Below are 22,618 nucleotides of genomic sequence, written 5' to 3' on the forward strand. Positions count from 1 at the left end.
TGGTACACAGAAAGTGTGTGATAATAGATTAGAGAGCAACATTTAATACTGTTTGTTTCCTTAAAATGTTATTTCTAGTCCCTGAAAGGGAAATGAAAATCACATCTGTAATTGAGACAAGAAGAGATTTTCCTGTAAGATGAACTTGTATTACATACTCTGTTGAATGTTTTACCATATTTAATGAGCGTTATGCTTCCCCCCCAGGTATGTTTCAGACAGCGCTACCATCTTAAAATTTGGCAATGTCAAGCTGGTACAGATGTCATCGACATCTTACTCTGAGCCTTCAGGCTGTCACAGCTGATGTTGTAGCGGCTCGCATTGCTATTTGGAGAGGACATTGGCCAAAACACCTGAATTTGCTAGGAAAAGAGCGCCGTGGCGGGGCAGGCTGCGGGAGCGAGTGAAGCCCCGCGCGAGGGCGGCCTCGAGGCTCCGGTCCCGCCGCCGCCCGCAGCGGGGGCGCCGCGGCCGCTCCTGCAAGCTCGAGGCGGCCCCGGGCGGCGGGCAGGCGGGGACGGACGGGGACTCGAACCCGCGGCCCGGCGGCGGCGGCGGCGGCGGAAGGGCGGGGCGGGGCGCGGCGGGCGGAAGTGAGGCGGCGGATGAGGCGGGCGGCAGCGGCCGCGGCACTGCTGTTGCGTGCCGGCGGCCGGGGCGGCGCGGCGGCCATGAGCTACGAGCACCGCAGGGACTGGGGCCGGGACGGCGGGCCCCGGCCCTCCTCTTCCTCCTCCTCCGCCGCCGCCGCCGCCGCCTCGGGGGGGCATGGGGGCCGCGGCGGGGGCGGGCGGGGGCGCCACCCCAGCCACCTCAAGGGCCGCGAGATCGGGCTGTGGTACGCGCGGAAGCAGGGCCAGAAGAGCAAAGAGACGGACCGGCAGCAGGTGAAGGCCGGGGATCCGCTGGTTTAACGGATCCCTTCAGCTGGGGGAGGGGGTTGGGGCGCCGGGGTGGGCGAGGAGCCGGCGGGAGAGCGGGGTGAGCGCGTCGCCCGTCAGGAGGAGGCGGGGCAAGCTGTTAAGCGCGCTTCCCGAAGTTGTGCTTTCAGAACGGGGTGCATGGGTCAAAGATGCGCTGCCTCCGTAGGTTTGCTGAGTACGCGTTGGTGAAAACAGCGCTTTTCTTCGTTTGTACCAGAGAGCTGTCGTGCGAATGGATGAACGCAGGGAAGAGCAAATCGTGCAGTTGCTGAACACTGTCCAGACTAAGAACGAAAAAGAGCAAGAAGCCATGTCCTGGTGGTCTGGGGATGAAGAAGGGTAAAACGAAACGCTTACGCTTTGTTATAGCTTGGATCAAATGATTTTCCTGCAGGTTGGAAGCAGAAAATACAGCAGAAGATTTCTAGATTCCCTGAGTGAATTAGGTTAATAAATATATTGCTTGGGTCTGTGTTTTGCTGAAAGAGCCAGATGCAGAGCAGTGGCTCTGACGGTAGGTTGAGTGGTAGTTTTCTAGAGATGTTTTGTGCCTTTGTTAGTTTTTTTTTTTCATTACAAAGGAGCACATTGTGTTTCTAGATACCAGGGTCAAATATTTGATGACTGGTAATTTTTAAAACGTCAGCTGTTTTAACAACATACCCTGTGTTCCCCATCCCATTGGGGTCAAGTAACTTGTGGATATAATGTCTCAAGAACAGATACAAGGTTTGCCTTGAGTGGTGCCGTATGCTTTTCTTGGTGGCCAAGCGCATACTGGATATTCTTGAAAGTGTTTGTACCCTACATTTATTTCAGACACACTCCAGAACAGCCTGCAAAAGTGAAACCAGCTGTGGAAAAAGCTCCGGTAAAACAGAGGCCGATCTTGGAAAAAGCATTTCTTGATCGAGATGCAGAATATCTCTTTGAGAAAAATGATCAAGATGCTGATTTAGATGAGCAACTCAAAGAAGACTTAAGACAGAAGAAATCTGATCCGAGATATATTGAAATGCAGGTACTTTCTAATGTGTTAAATGGAAAGCTTTTAACTTTTATTTTTTGTAAATTAACATAACCAGGACACATAACCACTTACAGTTTATTTACTGGGAAGTTGTCATGATGTTAGGTGTGCTAAAACAGTTACTTTCATAGTTTTTTACAAAACACATGCCCATTTATAGGACAGTGATTGAATAACAGACTTTAGTGATAATTTTGGATTGTATAAAATCTAAGAGCATTAGAAATTGCGCGTCTAACTTTAAGCATAAACATTTAGTAGATCTTCTTTGAAAATGAATTTATCCACAGATTTGTGTCTAAAACTAAAAGGAAAACGGACTCTGGAGAAATCACCTCTTAGAACAACATAAACTACGTTTTATAAAGGTGATGGATTAGGCTGATACACGGTGAAGCCGTTTTGTTTATCAGAAGCAAGCTCTCTGTTCAAGAGCCTTGTCTTGTACATGCATATATGTACCTTTTCATGTACTGAGCTGCTAGTTTAAAATAATTTTCCTAAATTTAGTAAAACTGAACACGTGCTTGAATTAAATTTATTTATAGTGGGCTTATGTTTATATGGGTCTTAGTTGAACAGAATGTCATGCTTTTTTCTCAGTTTAGTCTAGATAAAATCTGTTATATTACCTCAGTATTGAAAAAGCGTTTACAGATACTTATGATTGGCTTTTGCCTTTTTTTTTTTTTTTTTTTTAAAACCAGAGATTCCGAGAGAAACTCCCGTCATATGGGATGAGAAAGGTAAATGTATTTTTATCTTGAAATAGTATGCACCTCTGTTGTAAAATGGGAGAATTCTGTCTACATAACTGGGACTAAACACAATACGCAAGTATAGAACAGGAAACTTTTGTGGCAGGTGTGTTTTTTTTTGTTTGAGGGTCTCACCTTTTTATGAAGGTACTGAAGTTTCTAAAGTTCATTGCTTCAAGATATGTAGAAACTTATTCTGAGATCATATACAGTTTTATCAGTAAAGATCGTATTCGTAGAAATGGTTTTGAATGTTAGATGCATTTAATTCAATTTTTTTTAGACATATAGCTATTTTTTTCTTTTTCTCTTCAATGTTAATAGAAACAGTTGAATACCTGCCTTCTAAATGCTATGAGATTTTATTTTTTTTTTTGAGTTCACTTCACTGTAGTAGAGAATTCTCAAAATTCTTCTAAAATCTGTTGTGGTCCCTAATATTTGTAAATGTTTTTTCTCTGTTTGGAAACAGGAACTTGTAAACCTGATAAACAATAATCGGGTAACTGTGATTAGTGGTGAGACTGGTTGTGGAAAGACTACACAAGTTACTCAGTTCATCTTGGATGATTACATTGAGCATGGGATAGGGTCTACATGCAGGATTGTATGTACTCAACCTAGGAGGATCAGTGCCATCTCAGTAAGTGCTATTTTGACAGACTGAGTAACTTCATTGCTTTTTTGTGTGTGTGTGTGTGTGTGTGTGTGGTGTGGTTTTTTTTTTTTTTTCCTCCTTACAATAAATCTGAAGGGAAAAAAATTACCACCTTACTCGGAATCAATTGAATGAAAATACATTTATTATCGAGCCTAAACTTCCTGGGAAACTGTGTGGACTGAGTATGCAATCTGCTAGATTATTTGAAGGAAAGAAGAGCTGGAAAAAGTTCAAACAGTGAGATAGAAAGTGCACACCTCTCGGAGAAACTGATCCACCGTCCAGTCTACTCACACTATATTTAACACTCAAGACCAGAATTCAGCCTATAGTGGACAGCTAAGGTGGCCTTTTTTATGTTAATTTTCAGTCTTATACTTCTGCCAAGAATAATTTTGTTAATGTACACTAACCTAGCATTTTGTAAGTTTTGTTGGTTAGCAGAGTACTGGCACAGCAGGCCTCATTTTTCTGTGAATTTGTTTGTACCCGATACTAGGGTTTTAATGGAGTTGGACAGGGCAGATGCAGATTAAGGTGAATACTAATATTGCTTCAGGCCCTTTAGAAACACATTAATGACCAAGAAAGAATTTGACTGTTAAGCGTACAGTAATTACTCTTTTTGACAGTTAAGTATAATTTCCCGTGAGGAAAAACTTGCCTTAATGAAAGATGCATTCTGGGAGAATTTAGTGCTAATACCTAATAGGTTGTGTTCCTCTAAAATACAGTTTAAATTGCAAACCTGTTCTTGGGATTAGCCAGGAAACGCCACCGTCAATGGAAGGCAGAAAGTAGTTTTTAGTATTTTTTTCTTGTTGACTATATAATATCTCTGTTCTAGGTATTTCCTATTGATGAGTAGCTAAATTGTAGATCACCCTTGTGATTTGTTTGTTTTTAATGCAGTGTTTTGACTTTTAAGGTGGCTGAGAGAGTTGCTGCTGAAAGGGCAGAAGCATGCGGTAATGGCAAGAGTACAGGATACCAAATTCGTCTACAGAGGTAAGAAGGGCTCTCGTAGCAACTTTTGTGTCTGCGTATAAACTAGTAGCTCTTGTTAATCAAGCGTGAATATTTGAAAATTGGCTCTTAACATACACAAGAGCTTTCATTCGGGTATTTTCTCCAAAAGACCCGTGAATAGCTGGGGTAGGGAGTAAAATCGCTGACGCTCGGCAGAAAGTTTGAGTGCAATGGTTGTATTTTATGCAGCGTGTAAATGGGTAATTTGATGTTGATCTGCTGTGTTGCGAGTTAGTTGATCCCAAGCCAGTTCTGAACTCCACGCCACGTAGCCTTGGTTAGCGCCCAGTTGTACTTTGTCTAATAAGTCCTTTATCCAGCTCTTTTAAAAGGCTCTGCTATACAGACAGAGAGAAAACTGATATCCTGAATTCATTAATTTAAAGGAGGAATTGAAATGCTGAAGGAGAAAATGCTCAAAGCCACATTTCTGGGAACAGTTATGTGTTTGCTGCACTTACCTATTGAGTAGTTCCATTGAAATCAGGTAATAGTTAGGCACATTGACAAGAATTCATAGGGTTGTGCTGTAGAGCAAAAGCTATTACGTCTAGGGTCATCTGTAACTTCAAAAAATTAAACTGAAACATTACCAGTAAACAACAAAATCTCAAATAGCGTTGAGAGCAACTGCTCTCAGCTCAGTCCTTTCGACAGCATTTTAATGTGAAGTACTAGGTTACCAACTCTCATTTATACTTTTGGGTTGTGTAATCAAGAACGCTATATTGCTGTATGCTTAACCTCCAGCTGTCATCTGCGTGGCGCTTAAATAGCTGCAACAGTTTGGGATGAGCAGAAAAATGTGCAAATGATGAGAAATAATGTCTGGGAAGTCAGATGTTCTGTCAGGTTACAAGTTCTTCATTGCCCATCAACAGTAATGCTGCAACTCTGGGCTAATTTCTTGTTCCACCAACTGAACTTTAAGTGAGCAAGTTAGAGAACAAAGCTGAATGAGGTATACTTCATGATGTCTCTAATGACTATCTGCGTTTTGCTTTTAAGCTTTTAAAGTACTTTGTAAAATAAAAAGAGAGAACTCAGGAATTGTAAATGTATCTCTTTCAGTCGGTTACCAAGGAAACAAGGTTCCATTTTATACTGTACCACAGGAATTGTCCTACAGTGGCTCCAGTCAGATAAGTAAGTCTTCATATGTAGTAAGAAACTAAATGCAGTTATCAAATGACTTGACTAATGAGCTGATTCTAATATCTACGAGCTCCTGTTCTATTTTTTTATTGTTGCTGAAAACAAATATGTTTAATTTTTGCTCTCTTATTTTAGGCATTTGTCCAGTGTTAGTCATGTAGTCCTTGATGAAATTCACGAAAGAAATCTTCAATCCGATGTTTTAATGAGCATTATTAAAGATCTGTTGAATGTTCGTTCGGATCTGAAAGTAATACTAATGAGTGCTACTTTAAACGCTGAGAAGTTTTCGGAGTATTTTGGTAGGTGAAATTAATCCTATGAGTGTTCCTTCTTAGGTAATTTAGGCTTGTACAGTGTAATGCAGTTCTCAAGTTTTAGGTTTGACTTTTATTGAGGTTGATTCAACTTTTATAAATATTTACTAATTGTTGGAGATTTTTATTCCCTTAATTTTATCTCCTCATGGACATATGTTGCTTCTGTGTTTGCCATTAAAAATATTGTGGAAACGTTATCTTCAGAGTGAATGTCATATTAAATATCTACTCATATTTACCGTATTTTAGAAGCTGTGGTAAGAGTGAGTGACCGCAGTGAAGTTTTTAGTTCTTCATTTTACAGGTTTTATCCTGGAACTGGAACCAGATGAAAATACTGGGAAAAACAGCGCTTGCTACCTGTACTTTTCCGTTTGGCCATTTTATTTAGATGTTCATTCGGCATCTTCCGTGAGATAGATGGATGTGTTTTTTTACGAGAGTTGACGTTGCGGTTATACTGCCAAAAGAGTACAGAACGTTTATTGCCTACTGTTCTTACGCAAAATGCTATTCTTTCAGTGCTGTATTTTCTATTTAAAAACTGAGTTACACTTTCTCAATAGATAACTGTCCAATGATTCACATACCTGGGTTCACTTTCCCTGTGGTGGAGTATCTTCTGGAAGATGTAATTGAAAAGTTGAGGTAGGTGTGGTTTTTTTTTGAGTGTGAGTGAACACCAGTGCATTGATAGCATTTTGTTCAGTTTTGCTTATTATGTCTTTTCAAAGCTTATCTCAGCGTAAATAACTAACTTTGTGAAAGCGTAAATAACTAACTTTGTGAAAGCGTAAATAACTAACTTTGTGAAAGCGTAAATAACTAACTTTGTGAAAGCGTAAATAACTAACTTTGTGAAAGCGTAAATAACTAACTTTGTGAAAGCGTAAATAACTAACTTTGTGAAAGCGTAAATAACTAACTTTGTGAAAGCTGGTTTTGTTTTTCAAAAGAGAACTGAAGTTCAATAGCAGTCACCTTGTTCCAGAAAACCTTTCAAGGGAGATTGACTAGCTTCTACTGTAATTAAAAATAGTATTGCACTTTTAGTGAAGTGTTACGTTGTAGCAACTTGGAAATCTTGAGGAGGAAAAGAAAACTTTCATAGAAACGGAAAAACAGTTCTTGCGTGCAGTGTCTATGAATTTTTTACTAAATCAAACTTATCTTTTTATTTGTTCAGACTCTTTTCTAGTTGTCTTTATGCTTATTAGAGATAATGTTTTAGTACATAAAACTTCTTACAGAAAACATTTTTCAGGAATCCCATTAGATGGCATAGTTCCAGTGCTGCTTGTTGTCCATACTTCAGAAAGATACTATGGAGTTTAAAAGGCTTTAATTTCAAAATTTAAAATAATTATTTTTAACTTTAAAGGTATACTCCAGAAAACACAGACCGTCGGCCACGGTGGAAGAAAGGCTTCATGCAAGGACACGTAAGCAGACCAGAAAAAGAAGAAAAAGAGGAAATCTATAAAGAACGATGGCCGGACTATTTAAGGCAGCTGCGGGGCAGGTTGTTTTGAAGTTACTCTTCAACATTAAGTTATTTTGGCACTTCAGGACTGGGAAGCATAAATTAGTGCTTTATTTTTAACGGTGCTTTTACTAGTGACGTTAAGTAGCTATTGTGGAAAACGATAATAACGTAATTACCAATGCAGTTGGGTAGTGAGCATTGAAATGCTTTACAGTCATCGCAGAAAATTAACTTCCTTTACATGTGCAAACTATCAGAGAACTTGTAGCTGTTAGTCACGTGCTGTTGATCTTGGTATTGTCCATTACAGTCTTCAACATAACATTAGGCGGCTTGAGCTTTGGTCCTTAATCCTCTTTTGAGTTTTCCCCTTTTTCAGTTTTTCCCTTTGCGTTAGAACTCACTGTGTTTTAGTCTTATAATCAAGACAATACGAAATGCGCTAGTGTTTTTTCAGAAGCCTTTTCCTTAGATTGCTTTAATATTGCTCTAGAGTGGCTTAAAACCAAAATAAATTGCTAGAATTTGCTAGCGATCTGGATAAGCTGGTTAATTGGATAGCCTGGCTGATTTTGCCAAGAAGAGCATCTTCCTGTTTTTCTCCTGTCTTGCGTATCTTCTGTGTTTTGCGACTTTCTATATATCCAGTTTGGTAGCAATAATGAATGTAGGAGGCTCCGTTTTACCTTGCTTTCCCATGGGAACGAGTCTTAAGTGCTCTATCTCTGTCCCAACCCCCTGCACCACTCCTCCGTTTGTACTCCTCCTCTCGGTCCCTTTCCTGACAGATCTTTTGAACCAATTGGCAATTCTTTCCACGTTACTGGATTGCTTGAAAATGGAGGGCTGAATAGGAGAGAGATCCCTCACTCAGTGTTTACAGGAGGTGAATTGAAGGGTAAACTCAAATTGTTCAGATGCTAGATAATCCATGAGGAGGAGAGACGTCATGTAAATGCTCCAAATGCAGTTCAGTCATAACATGAAAGTTCTTAGCACCACTATTCTAAACTGATGGTAATTGCAGTAAACTAAATTTTACACACTGTATAAAAAATCCTCTCTACATCTTATACATTGTATAAGATCAGAATACTGTACCAGAATACTGTACTGTGCTGTATCAGAATACTGTACCAAGAAATATATGGAAGAGTAAGTGGACTACTTAAGCGTGTGATTGCAGTAGCCTTTTAACAGAGACATGAATGCGTGACTTTGTATGTTAATAAGTTATTAATATGCATGATTCTGATGCCTGTAGGTACTCAGCAAGTACTATAGATGCCTTGGAAATGATGGATGATGACAAGGTTGACCTTGACCTTATAGCAGCACTTATCAGACACATTGTTTTGGAAGAAGAGGTATGTTTCTATCTAGTATCACCATGTTTTGATACTGCTGCTGAATTGTGGTCAGTGGCTATCGGGAATGTCAGAGCTGATAAAGTTACTTTGGTAAATTATATAGGTATATGGAAGAAGAGTTTGGCTTTGCTTGTCTCAGGAGTTATCTGCCAGCTTTAAATGTCTAATCACTGTTTAAGCCGTAAGCTGAGAGTACGGGTAGTTGAGGTTTATTGAAATGATGGGATTCAATCCCCGTTTACATGGGAGCACATATCCAAGCATTTTCGTGAGTAGGCATTGTGAGCATTGATGAGAGCTGTATACTTAAGTCGCATAAGAAACTCGGAAGACTTGTAAATATATTCACTTCTCATAAATTCTCATTCATGGTCTTTTCTGAACAAGAGAAGACAATCAGACTCCTTACATTGACAGGAGAGTTCTTCTTTTAAATAAAACAGGGATAGACATCTGAAAGTTTGGGTGCTGTTTGATTCTAATTGTTTTCTGTTTGCTTGCTTGTTTTTGATAAGTATTTGCATACCACAAAGCCTTTAAGTAAATTACACATCTTAATCATTTGATGGAAAGTAGTTTAAAATTATAAACTAAATTTTAACTTTTAGCTCTTTTTGTGACTGAGTGTCTTTGTCTCAAAGGTAGCATTTTTTGTATTGTGTATGTACGTAGTAAAAGTTGTATTTTGAGAAATAGCTGTAAAAAAAAATACTGCTTGTAAACCTCTTTAACATACTACTAAATCTCTGTTCTTAATTTGTCAGCAATGGGAGGGAGAGGGCAAGAATGCTATTTAGCGTTGGTGCTCACAGTCTCATCTGCACTGTGCAAATGGCTTTAAATGTTTCTTTTCCTCTTGAGTAATCCACGTAGGACCTGGGTGCTGTGAAGACTGAATTGTTATACTGCCTAATGGAAGTGTAGTCACGTGTGTACGAAAGGCACAGCTAGGAAACACTTCCTACTTGCAGATTGTCAAACTTAGTAGTTAACCCAGCTACATTTGTAACACAGCTGTCTCTGAATAAGAAGACAAGGCACAATCAGATTTATCTGATGACAGTTCTATGCAGCTCTGTTAATTATCCTTTAATTTAAAAAAAAAAAGTATTTGGGGACCTTCACTCACTTATGCAATGTAATATTTAAACTTCTGTGAGAGTCAGACCCAGTGTAGTAAGTCTTAGGTACTTTTTATTTCAAATTCTAGCTTCCTTTCTATTCTGTGCATTAGCGAAAAAAGATCTTGGAATATAATGGCATCAGATTCTTATGCTAAAAATCCTTTTCAAAGTCCCAGTAGATGGATTTGTCTGTAATGCTGTTGTGTGCGTTATTATCAAAGGTTTCTATGCCTGAAGCAGTGACAAATTTGAAGCAAGAATACCTTCGGTTGTCAGATGAAAACTATATATATATGTTATGGGTTATGTCATAAGCATAGGTATCTTATATTTGTTTCTATGTTCAAAACTGTGTGGAGGAGAAAACACATTGGCTGACTTCTTTAAGAGAATTTTGAAAGAGAATTTTTTGAAAATGTCAACTCTCTCTTACATTTCAAATGTTAGACCACTTAAGCAGTGGATAACAGGAATGAGCTGCTGCTATTGCGCACTTTGTTCTTTCTGTTTGAAAATCATATGTTAGTTTTCCTCTCGCAATGTTCTATTTTAATTGCAACTCAAGTTGCTTGATAAGTTGACATGGCAGTGTTTAAAACGTTGCCAGGGAAAATTTTTAAAAGGAAATTTTTGTTAAGGTCAGATAAATTTCATTGTATGTTGCTAACTCTTTTCTGTAAAACAAGCTTGCAGACTTTGTCCTGGATTTGAGTCAATGATATCTGAAATACTGCTTATCCAAAATATGTACATCAATATACAAGCAGTTAATATTTTACATAGCATGTAATTTATCAAAAACATATTTTTCCTGCGTGTGTTTCTTTCTCTTTTTTAATATAGGATGGTGCAATTCTGGTGTTTCTTCCAGGCTGGGACAACATTAGCACTTTGCATGATCTCTTGATGTCACAAGTCATGTTTAAGTCAGGTAAAGACAAAATTTTACATTAAAATTCTAGCAGTACTATTAGTGGCAAACTCTTTAATTTTTGTGTATGTTTGCAGATGTTCCCCGTTTTTTCCCCCCCCCCCACCCTTGTCTTTCCTCTCTTCCTTTCAAGATGATTACAGTATGTTCAGCCTTTTTTGCACTTCTATAGTTATCTTTCATCTACTAATGATGATTACCCATTTTTCTCAGTATAGGAGTGAACAATCTGGAAATTAATCTCAAACCTACATCTTGTTCCTTTTGTCCTTTCTTAAATCTGGATGGAGTTCATCCTAGATCGAAAGTCATTTTCTTCATTCTGCGTTGACTTCATTTTTCTTCATTCCTCAGCCACTTCTGCCTACTGCTTTGTTGATAGTTCTTTTAAATGCTATTTATTCCTAGAAGCTTTGTTAATAGAATACTAAAATATCCTGACCACTTTTAATTTGTCCCCTTTGCAAGGCTCGTGTTCAGCGCTAACTTGTCTAACTGTGTCATTGACTGTTGCTCAGATACGGTCTGCTTAAAATTCATGATAAGTACGCTTAATGTCCACGTGTTGCAATGCAAGCAAGCATCAGTAGAGACTGCGGTAGATCATAGCTGGACTGGAATTTTTAGGACTAAGCCAAGAAAAAATTCTAAAACGTCTTTCTAAACAAAAAGCTTCAGTAAACAATCAGTTGATTTGTTTAATTGGCTAACCAGGCACCGCTGTGATTCTGTGAATGAGAAGTCTGTGCCATCGGAGTATGCTTGATTTTTGTGGGGCTTCCAGAAATAAGGGCTATATTTGATAAGTTGTGCAATATTACTAGCAGAGGTAACTCTATTGCCTGCGGTAATGCTTTAATTGGGTTCTTCACATTTAAGCAAAAGCAGCCTGAGTGGGGGATGCTTCAGACTTATTGAAAGAGGGAGGAGATTGTCAGTTTATTTATTAAACTTGAGCTGCTAAGAAATTGAGATACTAAAAATGAAATCTAGCTTACTGCACGTTATTTCGTATAACTTCTTAAACTTGTCAAGTCAATGTAGCAAAATACAAAATGGCAAATGCTGAAATAAAAAGCCGTAAAGGAGTTTTAGGTTTTTTTATGATATAGATACATGTATTTTTATGGTTTGCTAGCATTTGGGGAGGACTGGAATTTGTTTGAAGACTAATGTTACTAGTGTTTTTTTTTGTTTGTTTGTTTGTTTTTTTTTTTAAATGCTCCTGTCCTCTATCTAATGCAAGCCATTTCAGCAGAGGAATATGACGATTATGTATCGCAGATAAAAGTAATCTGTGAACTTAGGAAACTTTTCTGCTTTAGAAGTAGAACGTATTTCGAGATGCCTTGGCCACTTAAGTTAATTTGTCAGCAAAGAATATTTGTTGTGGTGACAGACCGGGTAAAAGTCTAACATGAATTTTAAGAAAAATTATCCTGAGCTGTATGTGCAGTTCATGGCCCAGAAATACAGTTCTCTCACCCCCCATTTTTCATTATAGCTGATATTGAATTTACTTAGATTGTATCCCTCTGAGATTCCAGGATTTAAATCTGTATTTTGTGTTGTTCTCCCTCCCACCCCCCAACCACACAGAAAGAAACACGTACAGTTCAGCTGGGGGTGGATAAATGCTAGTCAGAAGGAGATTTTACATTGATATATTGAACATGGCTGATAAAAAATCTAAAAAGATATGATTATATCTTGATGATTAAAATAATTCAGAATAAGAAACAGTAAATTTACTTACATCATAATTTCTTTATCCTCTATACTTAATTTTCCTGGATGCTTAAAGTTTCTGTGCTTATACCGTATCTTTTACTGTTTTAATTTTCAGATAGGTTTATTATCATACCTTTGCATTCATTGATGCCTACTGTTAACCAGACCCAGGTATGCTTTTTCTTTATTGTTGCGTAATAAAGTAACTTTACACAACTACCAAAAAAAAAAAAAATGAATTCAGCATACTCTTGGTTTTGGCAAACATGTGAATGAACGATGATGGATAATTACAGGTTTTTAAGAAGACCCCACCAGGAGTAAGGAAAATCGTGATTGCTACCAACATTGCAGAGACTAGGTAAATAGCTAGCTATACAGCCTAAAGAAAGCTATACTTTTAACAAAATAAACAGAAGTGGTAATCTAAAGTATAAACCTGTTTCTAAAACAGTTGTTTGGATATTTGTACCATTCATTTTGTAACAGTTTATCTTTAGAGATGTTTATAGATTAAACTGAAGTTTTCCTTTAAGAATTGTTTGCAACAATCAAAACATGAACGATTATAATGACTCGTACTTGTTGTATGTGACAAGTCTGAGCTATCTGTCCTCTTTGCAGACTTCTTAACCCCGTGTTGTGGCTTCTGCAAGACCTAGGAGAATAGATCAAGCTCTCTCTTGAAATGCTTAGTAATGTAATTCTTAATGCAATTCCCAACACAGAATTGTTAATGTTGGTTTGCAGTTTGGGGTGGGGGGGAGGGTAAAGATGCTGAACCTCTCTAAAATCCTGGGTTGGAGCTTGCAAAGATGAGGAGTTGCATCTTTTTTTTTTTGTCTCTCTTTTTAAACAGCATTACAATAGATGATGTGGTATTCGTTATAGATGGTGGAAAAATAAAGGAAACTCACTTTGATACACAGAACAACATTAGCACAATGGCAGCAGAGTGGGTTAGTAAAGCTAATGCCAAGCAGAGGAAAGGTCGAGCGGGAAGGTAAGAATAACAAAGCTAGTTAGAAAATATTTATGATGTTAAGCTTCCGTCACCCTTGGAGCACAGAACTTTGATAGCCACGTTAGAGCATGTTAAATATATTGCTTTGTTTTTCACTGGTTCAGAAGCAGATGCTAGCATGATGGTCTCTTGCTCTCATTGAAAGAGTGGTTTCACCATTTTTCTAGGAAACTGACTTACCTCGCACCGCATTTGGAAGCGGGGAGTTTCCCTCCTCGTTACAGAGGAATAACAAGTCATGCATTTTTTTGGTTTGTTTTTTAATTCTTTGTGTTGCTGGTGTTTACCTTCATACCTCCTTTATAGGGATACAATACATTAAAGCAAAAATTACTTGTAAATTAATATCTAATTAATCTAATAATGAATAGCTAATTAATTATTAGCTAATATACCAAGTTAGTTGAAATTTCTCTCCCCTTAAAATACTGCATGGAATATTTTCTCCTGTAAGCTCTTCAGACTTACTGTTCTCTGATCTCTTCATTGCTCCTTCCGAGGAGTTGATAGGGAGTTTCTGTTGTTCAGTGTGTTCTTGTTTTCCTGTAGTCTGGTCTGTATTTCAAAAAGCTGGAATGGCTTTACAGCTGAGTTCACTTCAGTTTTAATGCCTTGAGATGTTTTGGAAAGCTGTTTATTTTTAAACACAGTCATCATGTCACAATGCCATAGGAAGAAATACATTTTTTTTAATATGTTACAGAGTTCAGCCAGGTCATTGTTACCATCTGTACAATGGACTGCGTGCTAGCCTTCTAGATGATTATCAGTTACCAGAGATCTTGAGGACGCCTTTGGAAGAGCTGTGTTTACAAATCAAGGTAAATATGTGACTCTTCAAACATATATCATTTACTTTTGCAATGGAATAAGAGGTTGAGAGATTACCTTAATACAGTTCTGAGGCTGAGGTGGTCTTCCGGTCAGAATTGTTATACCAAGAGTACAATAGCCTTAGCTAATAATTGTAACAAAGTTTGCAAAGTGCATACTTGCCTGCCCCCCCCCAAAAAAGTTTGTGTCCAGTACGAATAAAAGCTCGAGCCTATTAACACAAATTTGGACTGTGCTTTTTTTTCTCCAAAAATATCATTTGTCAGAGGAGTTTCTGTGGGAATGCCAGTGAGTCACAAGACATGGTATCTTTGAAAAATTTTACAAAAGAGTAGTTTTAGAACTGATATGAGTTTCCTTTTTGGCAGTTTGTTACTGAAGTCTTTGTCTGTCACTCATTCTTCAAAGTGAAGTCGTAGATACCGCTTAAAAGCAATGGAGTTCATGACTTAACTGTTTATATAACATGCGCATACCTATTGAGTGAAGAATAGATCTTTATATATAAAATGTCTTTGTTAATGCATATTTTATTTTTGCCCTTAATCCTTAACTAATGACATTCTACCTCAAGCTGTGAATTAATCAGTGCAGTACTTACTCACCAATTTGAGCTCGATACCCATCCTTCTCTAATCATGTCGTTGTTTTTTTCTGTTTTTTGTCCCCCCCACCCCACCCCACCCCACCCAGATTCTAAAGCTTGGCGGAATTGCTTATTTTCTGAGCAAACTAATGGATCCACCATCTCGTGATGCTGTAATGTTGGCCATAAATCATCTAATGGAGCTGGTAAAGTATTATTTAATGTACTGTTTCTTGCTAGGAAAAACTCACTTGGAGCCATGTTACTGAACCGTTTCTTACCAAAGACAATTCTGACTGTGTGGGTCTAGACGTGTGAATCCCCTTATTGCCTTCTGCAGGCCCGTTATATGTCAAGGTTGTACAGTGTTCTGTCTTCATGAGAGTGAACGGAGGAAATAATTTCCATTCCCAATAGATGAAGTTTTATGGGTTGCATAAAGTAGGTCACGAGGGAGTTTCTAAGTTACTCAAAGCACAAATATACCGTCTCTTTAGGTTCTGTATAGATATTTAACTCTCTGCTTCTGTAACATCTTGCTCATGGCTATGTCCACGTGAGCCTTCCTGTCCCAGCTGGATTAGTAAAGAGTTTGAGATGCCTTTTTTCTGTGGGCAGTTAAGGGAGGTGGGGAGAGAGCTCGTATGTCAGTGCCCTTGTGAATGAGAAGGGATCACTGAGAGCAGAGGCTAATGAAACAAACAAGCTAGAAAAGCCCCTTAGTATTAAGTTGCAAAAGGCTGCATGTTGTTTGCATGATGGAGACCGAGGGTTTAATGACACATTTGTGCTATTTGTTGTTGTTTTTTTATTACCTGTACAAATCAGTTGTAGTAGTAAATTGAAACACCTGATTTAGTTGCAGGGCATCATTTAGATTGAAGGCAAAAATCTGTATGTGCTCGGATGAGTGTTCTGTGACTAGGCTGTATAGTAGCAAAGGAGAGTCTTAAGTAAGAACAAAAGCGATGTGGCGGGGAAAGTATGAGTCTTAAGAAATAAGCTTGATCAGGAGAACATGACATTGGAAAGTGTTTAAAAAATGTTATACCTCTGTCCAGAAAGACACTGATCCCGATAAGCTGCTTGAAATAAAATTAATGATGTTTTCCTTTTTCTAAAAAGGGCAGTATTAAACAGTTCTCCGTAATTTGTATAATCGCTTTCCTCCCTTATGTTGTGAAAGCTAGCTGCGTTCTCCTCCCGTTGTTCTCTAGGTATACCAACTGCTACTTCAGGGAAATCCTCACCTTTTCAAATAGTGTTTGTGGATTTTATTTATTTGTTTTGACAGAATGCTTTGGACAGGCAAGAAGAACTGACTCCACTAGGTGTCCATTTAGCGCGATTACCGGTTGAACCACATATCGGAAAAATGATCCTTTTTGGAGCTTTATTTTGTTGCCTGGATCCAGTACTTACAATTGCAGCTAGCCTCAGCTTCAAAGACCCTTTTGTCATTCCTCTGGTAAAGTCTCTAAGAGAATTACACATAAGATATGAAGAATCTCAAAAGGATTTTAGAGCTTACTGAAATACTGTAGTTTAAAAGCCCTTTAATCTTATTTTCACGTTAATTACATTTGTTAGTGAAAGATTGTCTGGGTGTACTGTGAGATATTAGCCTTGCTTATAGAGTAACTTTAATTTTCATGTACGTTGCACGTGAAGTATTCATGCATATGTGTGCTTTAATTAGGAAAAGAGAACTGGAAGAAAGAATAGCTTGTCAATCATGAATATTTTATAGGTTCTAATTGTTCTTAGGGCAAAGAGAAAGTAGCAGATGCAAGAAGAAAGGAGCTATCAAAGAACACTAAAAGCGATCATCTGACTGTGGTGAATGCTTTCACGGTAGGCTTGTTTTCATTAATTAGTTTTTGTTTTTTCTAGAAAACAATATGCTTTATTCTAAGGAAAAATCTGATCAACGATTGCTCAGAAATATTTCTCCTTGGCTTTCTACAAGAGCACAGAACCAAATTAATTTTCATCCTTTTAGTGTTAAGGAATCTTGTCTTCAGACTCAGTAGCCGAATTTCTTGTGGATAGGCTTATGAAGAGCAGGCAGATGTAACTTAATAGTTAAAAGTGGCTGTTTGCTGAATGTATGCTTAATGTGAGCTGAACATAGTCAAACCTTTTCTTGACGATTTTCCATTTGCCCTTGAAAAATCACTAAGACTTTTGTCCTTCTGGCCTCTATAGGAGGCTGAAGCTGACTGCAGAAGTCTTGGAGACTTCTGTCAGGCTAAGAAGAGGAGGAAGTAAATAGCCTGGAAATGTTGTGCTACCCAGGGCTGCCGATAACAGCAAATGAAGTTCTGGGAAACTTGACTATATTTCACTCCTCGTTATGGAAAAACTAATTTTTCAATTCAAATTGTAAAGTTGTATTTTTATGCATTTTTTGCTCCTTATAGAGAGAGCCAGTTTTATGTAATACAAAGAGATCAAAGGGCTTGCTTTCTCTTTTCCAGAGAATATAACCATATTGCTTATTGATGTCCAGTTTTTGCTTTGTCCTCTTTTTGTATTTTTTCACTTTTAAAATCTTTTGAACTATGGTGGGTTTTCCGGATGTGGGTGTTTTTTTTTTTGTTTTTTTGTTTTTTTGTTTTTTTAAGGGCTGGGAAGAGACTCGGCGTCGTGGTTTCAGAACTGAAAAAGATTATTGCTGGGAGTATTTCCTCTCTTCAAATACACTCCAGGTAACATCTTAATGCTTTGAAAAAAGAGGATTGTGGGAGAGACAGGGAGAAGCCTTTGGCACACCATCGTTCTGTCACACTTCTTATTTCCTAGATGCTGCATAACATGAAAGGACAGTTTGCTGAGCATCTCCTTGCAGCTGGATTTGTGAATAGCAGAGACCCCAAGGATCCCAAATCTAATACCAATTCAGGTGACGAGTGGAAGGAAACGGAAAACTTGTGATATCTGGAATCTGTTTGCAGAACTGCATTATTCACTTTGCTGTCTTCTACAGATAATGAGAAGTTACTCAAAGCAGTCATCTGTGCTGGTTTATATCCAAAAGTTGCAAAGATCCGGCCAAGCTTTAGCAAAAAGAGAAAAATGTAAGGACTTCATATCTTATTGGTTTGTATATGAGGTGTTTTCTACACCAAGTAGTCTGGCAAGGCAAAGCAACAGCTTGAATGCGTGAAGTTCTTTGTGCAGCTCAGTCGTGGTGTGAATTACTTCATTTGTGAATGACAGACCAGAACATGGGATTGTTGATTTCTACTTACTGAAACTGCAACGTTGTTTAACCGTTTGGATACCTACTGGTATATGCAGTGATTGGTGTGAGTTATCGCACAGTCTGTAGTGTTACAAATATGTCAACAGCATGACTGTTGAGGGACTCTAGCCATCGCTTTTAATCTACAGCAACACATGAAATACTGTCCTTTCTTATTATTTGGCCAAATAGAGCCCAGCAACTCTGGTCTGTTGATTACCATTTCTTACATTCACAGGAGTATATGTGTTCTGTCAACAAAGCATTAACTGTCTGCTCCTCAGGATACAGATACTCCTAGTCTGTAAACCAAACGTAGGACAGAATGAAGGGTTGAACGTTTGGATCATCCTTCCAGGTGTGCAATGTGGAAATAACGTGGTAGGAGCAATCGCTATGTCTGTAATTCATTAAAAAAAACACCACCACCACCACCACCACCACCACCTCAAGTGATTATTTCCGTGAAAGGAATAAGAACAGCTAGTCAGAGTTCTGCCTTATATCAAAATTAGATTACCTCACGTAAACTGAGCTATAGCTGACAACCACTAGCCAGATCTGTTTTAAATTGGGCTCTGTCAGCCTGAATCACCTAAAGGATTCATGTAACATTAGGTTTGCAAACCTGCTGCAAGATGCTGTATCGCTGTCTTTGCCACGTGGTGGAGCTAGATGCAAACCGGCTGCCCAGGAAGGTTCAGTTTTGCCAACCGTTAAGCAAGAGATTTGTTATTCAAATCACTTTGCTAGAATAACTATTTGAGTAACAGTTTCCTGTGGGCTCTTTCTGTTCCAAACACTTAACTCTGTATTCTGCAAAATATTTCTTCGGCACACAAGGGGTAGAGTGCTCTGTGACCCACAGCTGAAGAATTACAGCTCTGAAATAAGGAAGGGAGGAAAAAAACAGTTGTCTCATACATATTGTGCTTGATTTCTCCTTTTTACTCCGTGAAGCCATTATTATTGGGAAGTAAATGTGCTTTCAGATGGTAAATGTAACCAAAGCGTATGAAGGTTATCCCTTGAGTTGAATTGTATCAAAGGCAGGCGTGTGTTAAGCGCTTGCACAACTCTAGATTGAAAGTGATGTGGCTTGAAAGTCCGTTCTCCCGCGTTGTTGTCACCTCTTAACACAGAGCAAAGAGCTCAGCTATCTAAGTTGCTTATGTGGATTTTCCAAGAAATAGATAAAAACCTTGGTTTGTGTAACCAAATGTAGTAACTCACTGAGCCCTTCTTTCAGGAAAAGAATGCCGCTTGTTTTTCTGCTTGAGAAATACAGGCTGCTTTAAGGTATATTTAACAAAGAATTCGGGCTTCTCAAGTGGAGAGAGATGGAAGTCTAAAAATTCATATTATGTATTCTTTTGTAGTCTTTGTGGGAAAGAAGTTAAAACTTCTTTGAATGTCCTTCTGTATTCAGAGTTTAGAACCCAGTAGTGGAGAAATGGAGTGCTTTTTTAACTTTGGACATAAATTGCTAACTTTTCAATATCTTATTTCAATCTTAAAAACCGTTTTTCTTCTTTTAAGGGTGAAAGTTTGCACCAAGACCGATGGATCAGTTAATATTCATCCTAAGTCTGTTAATGTGGAAGAGACAGAGTTCCATTATAACTGGCTTGTGTACCATTTGAAGATGAGAACTAGCAGTGTATGTGAAAGTTTGTATTTTTGTGTAATTTATTTTTGTAGCTCTTTAAGTAATAAGGCTGGCTGAAGGTGCTTCTTACTGTGGGCTGGAAGGTATGCAGCAGCTTTGTTTTGAAGCCTTCCTGTTTTGGGTCGCTCCTTTTACATGCCATCAGGTTCTGTTCTGTGTGATGCAGGCATTGTTCCACAGACAACTAATATACGAAACCGTCAGATGTTTACGTCTTTGTGAAGCCAAAGATAAAATACCTGCTTCTGACAAAGACAGATGTGTTGGTGTTTTTCCATTCATCTAGTGCGACACTTTAGAATATATGGAAGAAAGTCAACTGGACAAAAATTTATCTGATTGCTGACGGAATAATTGGTTTGGTTTCTTGTTTAATCAAATACTGCTTTTAATTTCTTCAACTGAGTCAGTTCAGATCTGTTCTGTAAATTGATGAATGACTCTGAAAAATGATCTTCTGGAACTTTCATGCGTACTATGTTTTATTAGGGATTAAGTCATATCATTTAATATGCTTTAAAGGGTGACTGGACAATTTTGTCTTGTTGCAGATTTACTTATATGATTGTACAGAGGTTTCTCCGTACTGTCTCTTGTTCTTTGGAGGCGATATATCCATTCAGAAGGATAAAGATCAAGATACTATTGCTGTGGATGAATGGATTGTTTTCCAGTCTCCAGCAAGAATAGCGCACTTAGTTAAGGTGACTATGTTTAATAATAAGAGTAACACATATGGAAGACTTACAAAATCCTCTAACAAGAACCACTGTTACAGTCAGTATTTGATGTTGCTGTGTACCTACTAATGCATCGCTGTAGGAAGATAACTGATATTTTTAATGTATTCCCACTAAGTAGTTCAAGTACATGTTAGGTTTACATTTCTGTAACGTATATATGTTTTTGCACGTGAACAGTATATGGCTTTCTTACCAGGTGACTCTGGGAAGGAAGACTGAACTATTGTCTATTTGAGCAAGTGATGCTGTTGAAGCACAAAGACATTGTGCTAGTTGTAGAGTATACGTAACTGGCCTCTCAACGCAGTGTCTCTCAGTCGTGGCTAATAAAATGCTCGTTACAGTGAAGCAGATGAAGAAATCTTACTGCCCTGTTTTTAAAAACCTTACTGAATTACTAGAAGCAAAATTGTTAATGAAGTGGAGAGTCAAATTCAGTTGCTGGCAAAATGGGGGTCCAGTAGAGTGCTGTTTTCTGGTCCTATTCAATTTATTGTTAAGCTACAGAACACAAAAGTAATTAGTGAAGGTTTGTAGATGAAGGTAAATTTAAAAAATGGTAGTGAAAACATTCTGAACAGTCTGTCACTTGATAAACTGGGCAGAAGTAGACAGTAAACAGCTATTACAGGCCATTGCATCCAGAGATGGTCATCTGCCATAAAAGGTAGAACTTTCTGAGAAGAACCTTCTGATCCTGCAGTCAGCAGTGGTGAAATGAATTGACATTAGAATAGTAGGTGACAAAGATCAGGAAAAGGGAGCACCCAGGGGATTTAATTTACTGTAGTAACGTTGTTACACGAAGTTTCCTAAATGCGTCTCTCTCTCTCCATTTCCACGCTCCTTTGCAGAATTTAAGGCAAGAGCTCGATGATCTTCTACAAGAGAAAATAGAAAACCCACACCCTGTGGACTGGAACGATGTTAAATCCAGGGATACAGCAGTGCTGACAGCTATTATAGACTTAATCACAACACAGGAGAATGAAAGTGCCAGGAACTATGCTCCTCGATTTCAGAATGAACGCTATAGTTGACACAGTTGCATTTGTGTTGATAAAGCCAACTTATTCACCTTTTCTGTTTGTTTTTTGTTTTGTAGCATTTATTTAGCTAGAAGAAAAACTTTTTAGGGCGAGCTGCTAATTCCCTCATACTGAAGAGCAGTTATTTCAAAATATTTGGCAATATCTGTATATGCATGGTATTCTGTGTTTAACGTAGCTTTTAAAATAAGAGGAAAAGGCAATGCTAGCAGTGTTAGTTGGTGTATGTTCTTGTCCTGCCCCTGTTGATTCCCCTGAAGCAGTAGCTTTTTTCCATCAGGTAATAGATATTTAAAAAAAAAAAAAAAAGAACTGCTAAAATACTGGTTAATTAAACTGTCATAATCTTGCTATTGGTAGAAACATCGCCAAAGGTGTTTTATTGGGGTGGAGAGGAAGTAGCTATACCTACTGTATATATGTATTCCAGCAGTGCAGCAGTTTCCTCACCAGCATTTCCACATAAGGTAATTATAATTTAATTATAAGCTAAATTTGAAAATAAATGTAGTTTCTTTCCACAGTACAAATTCAGTTTTCAGGAATATTCTCTCCTTTCTTTAATTCCATTCAGTTCATCTTTCTTTGCCTTCTGTGCCCATCCGCCATTGGTGTTGATGAAAATACTAAACTACAGGAATGGTGTTTAGATAATCTAAAGTCATGGTGGGAGTAATTTTTCTTTTTTAAAGCCGTACATGTACAGGTTATGTAGTACTACATTAAAAGACTTTTCTTTAAAGTGGTATTTTATATGTCCATAGTTCTTAACGTTACTCTATTTTGGGTGCTTCCGGATACGTAAGAACATCCGCCTGATGATGTGTATTTTAGCATTTAGAATCCTGCTGCCACCAAACGGCGTGAACGCGTGGCGGAGCTGCCCCTTCCTTTGCCCCTTCTCCGAGGCGCGCGGCTCTGGGCCGAGGTCGACGGTCGGCGGGA

The 22,618-nt window shown here is 38.3% G+C and overlaps 1 protein-coding gene across 1 annotated transcript; it reads left to right on the forward strand.

Annotated features, from left to right (window-relative positions):
- The first annotated feature begins 601 nt into the window (after positions 1-601).
- Positions 602-22,421, forward strand: DHX36 (DEAH-box helicase 36). Its single transcript, XM_068954154.1, has 25 exons — positions 602-890; positions 1,144-1,265; positions 1,746-1,947; positions 2,664-2,702; positions 3,187-3,357; positions 4,304-4,383; positions 5,476-5,550; positions 5,695-5,861; positions 6,446-6,527; positions 7,261-7,401; positions 8,630-8,732; positions 10,703-10,790; positions 12,637-12,692; positions 12,818-12,882; positions 13,381-13,524; positions 14,249-14,366; positions 15,073-15,171; positions 16,260-16,433; positions 16,733-16,819; positions 17,593-17,676; positions 17,771-17,870; positions 17,955-18,045; positions 19,752-19,872; positions 20,433-20,585; positions 21,479-22,421. Exons 1-25 carry the CDS (start codon positions 609-611, stop codon positions 21,662-21,664), a joined length of 3,030 nt encoding a protein of 1,009 aa, XP_068810255.1. The 5' UTR covers positions 602-608; the 3' UTR covers positions 21,665-22,421.
- The last annotated feature ends 197 nt before the right edge of the window (positions 22,422-22,618 follow it).

This window comes from Struthio camelus, chromosome 9 (assembly GCF_040807025.1).
Source record: "Struthio camelus isolate bStrCam1 chromosome 9, bStrCam1.hap1, whole genome shotgun sequence".
In the NCBI taxonomy this organism is placed as follows: Eukaryota; Metazoa; Chordata; class Aves; order Struthioniformes; family Struthionidae; genus Struthio; species Struthio camelus.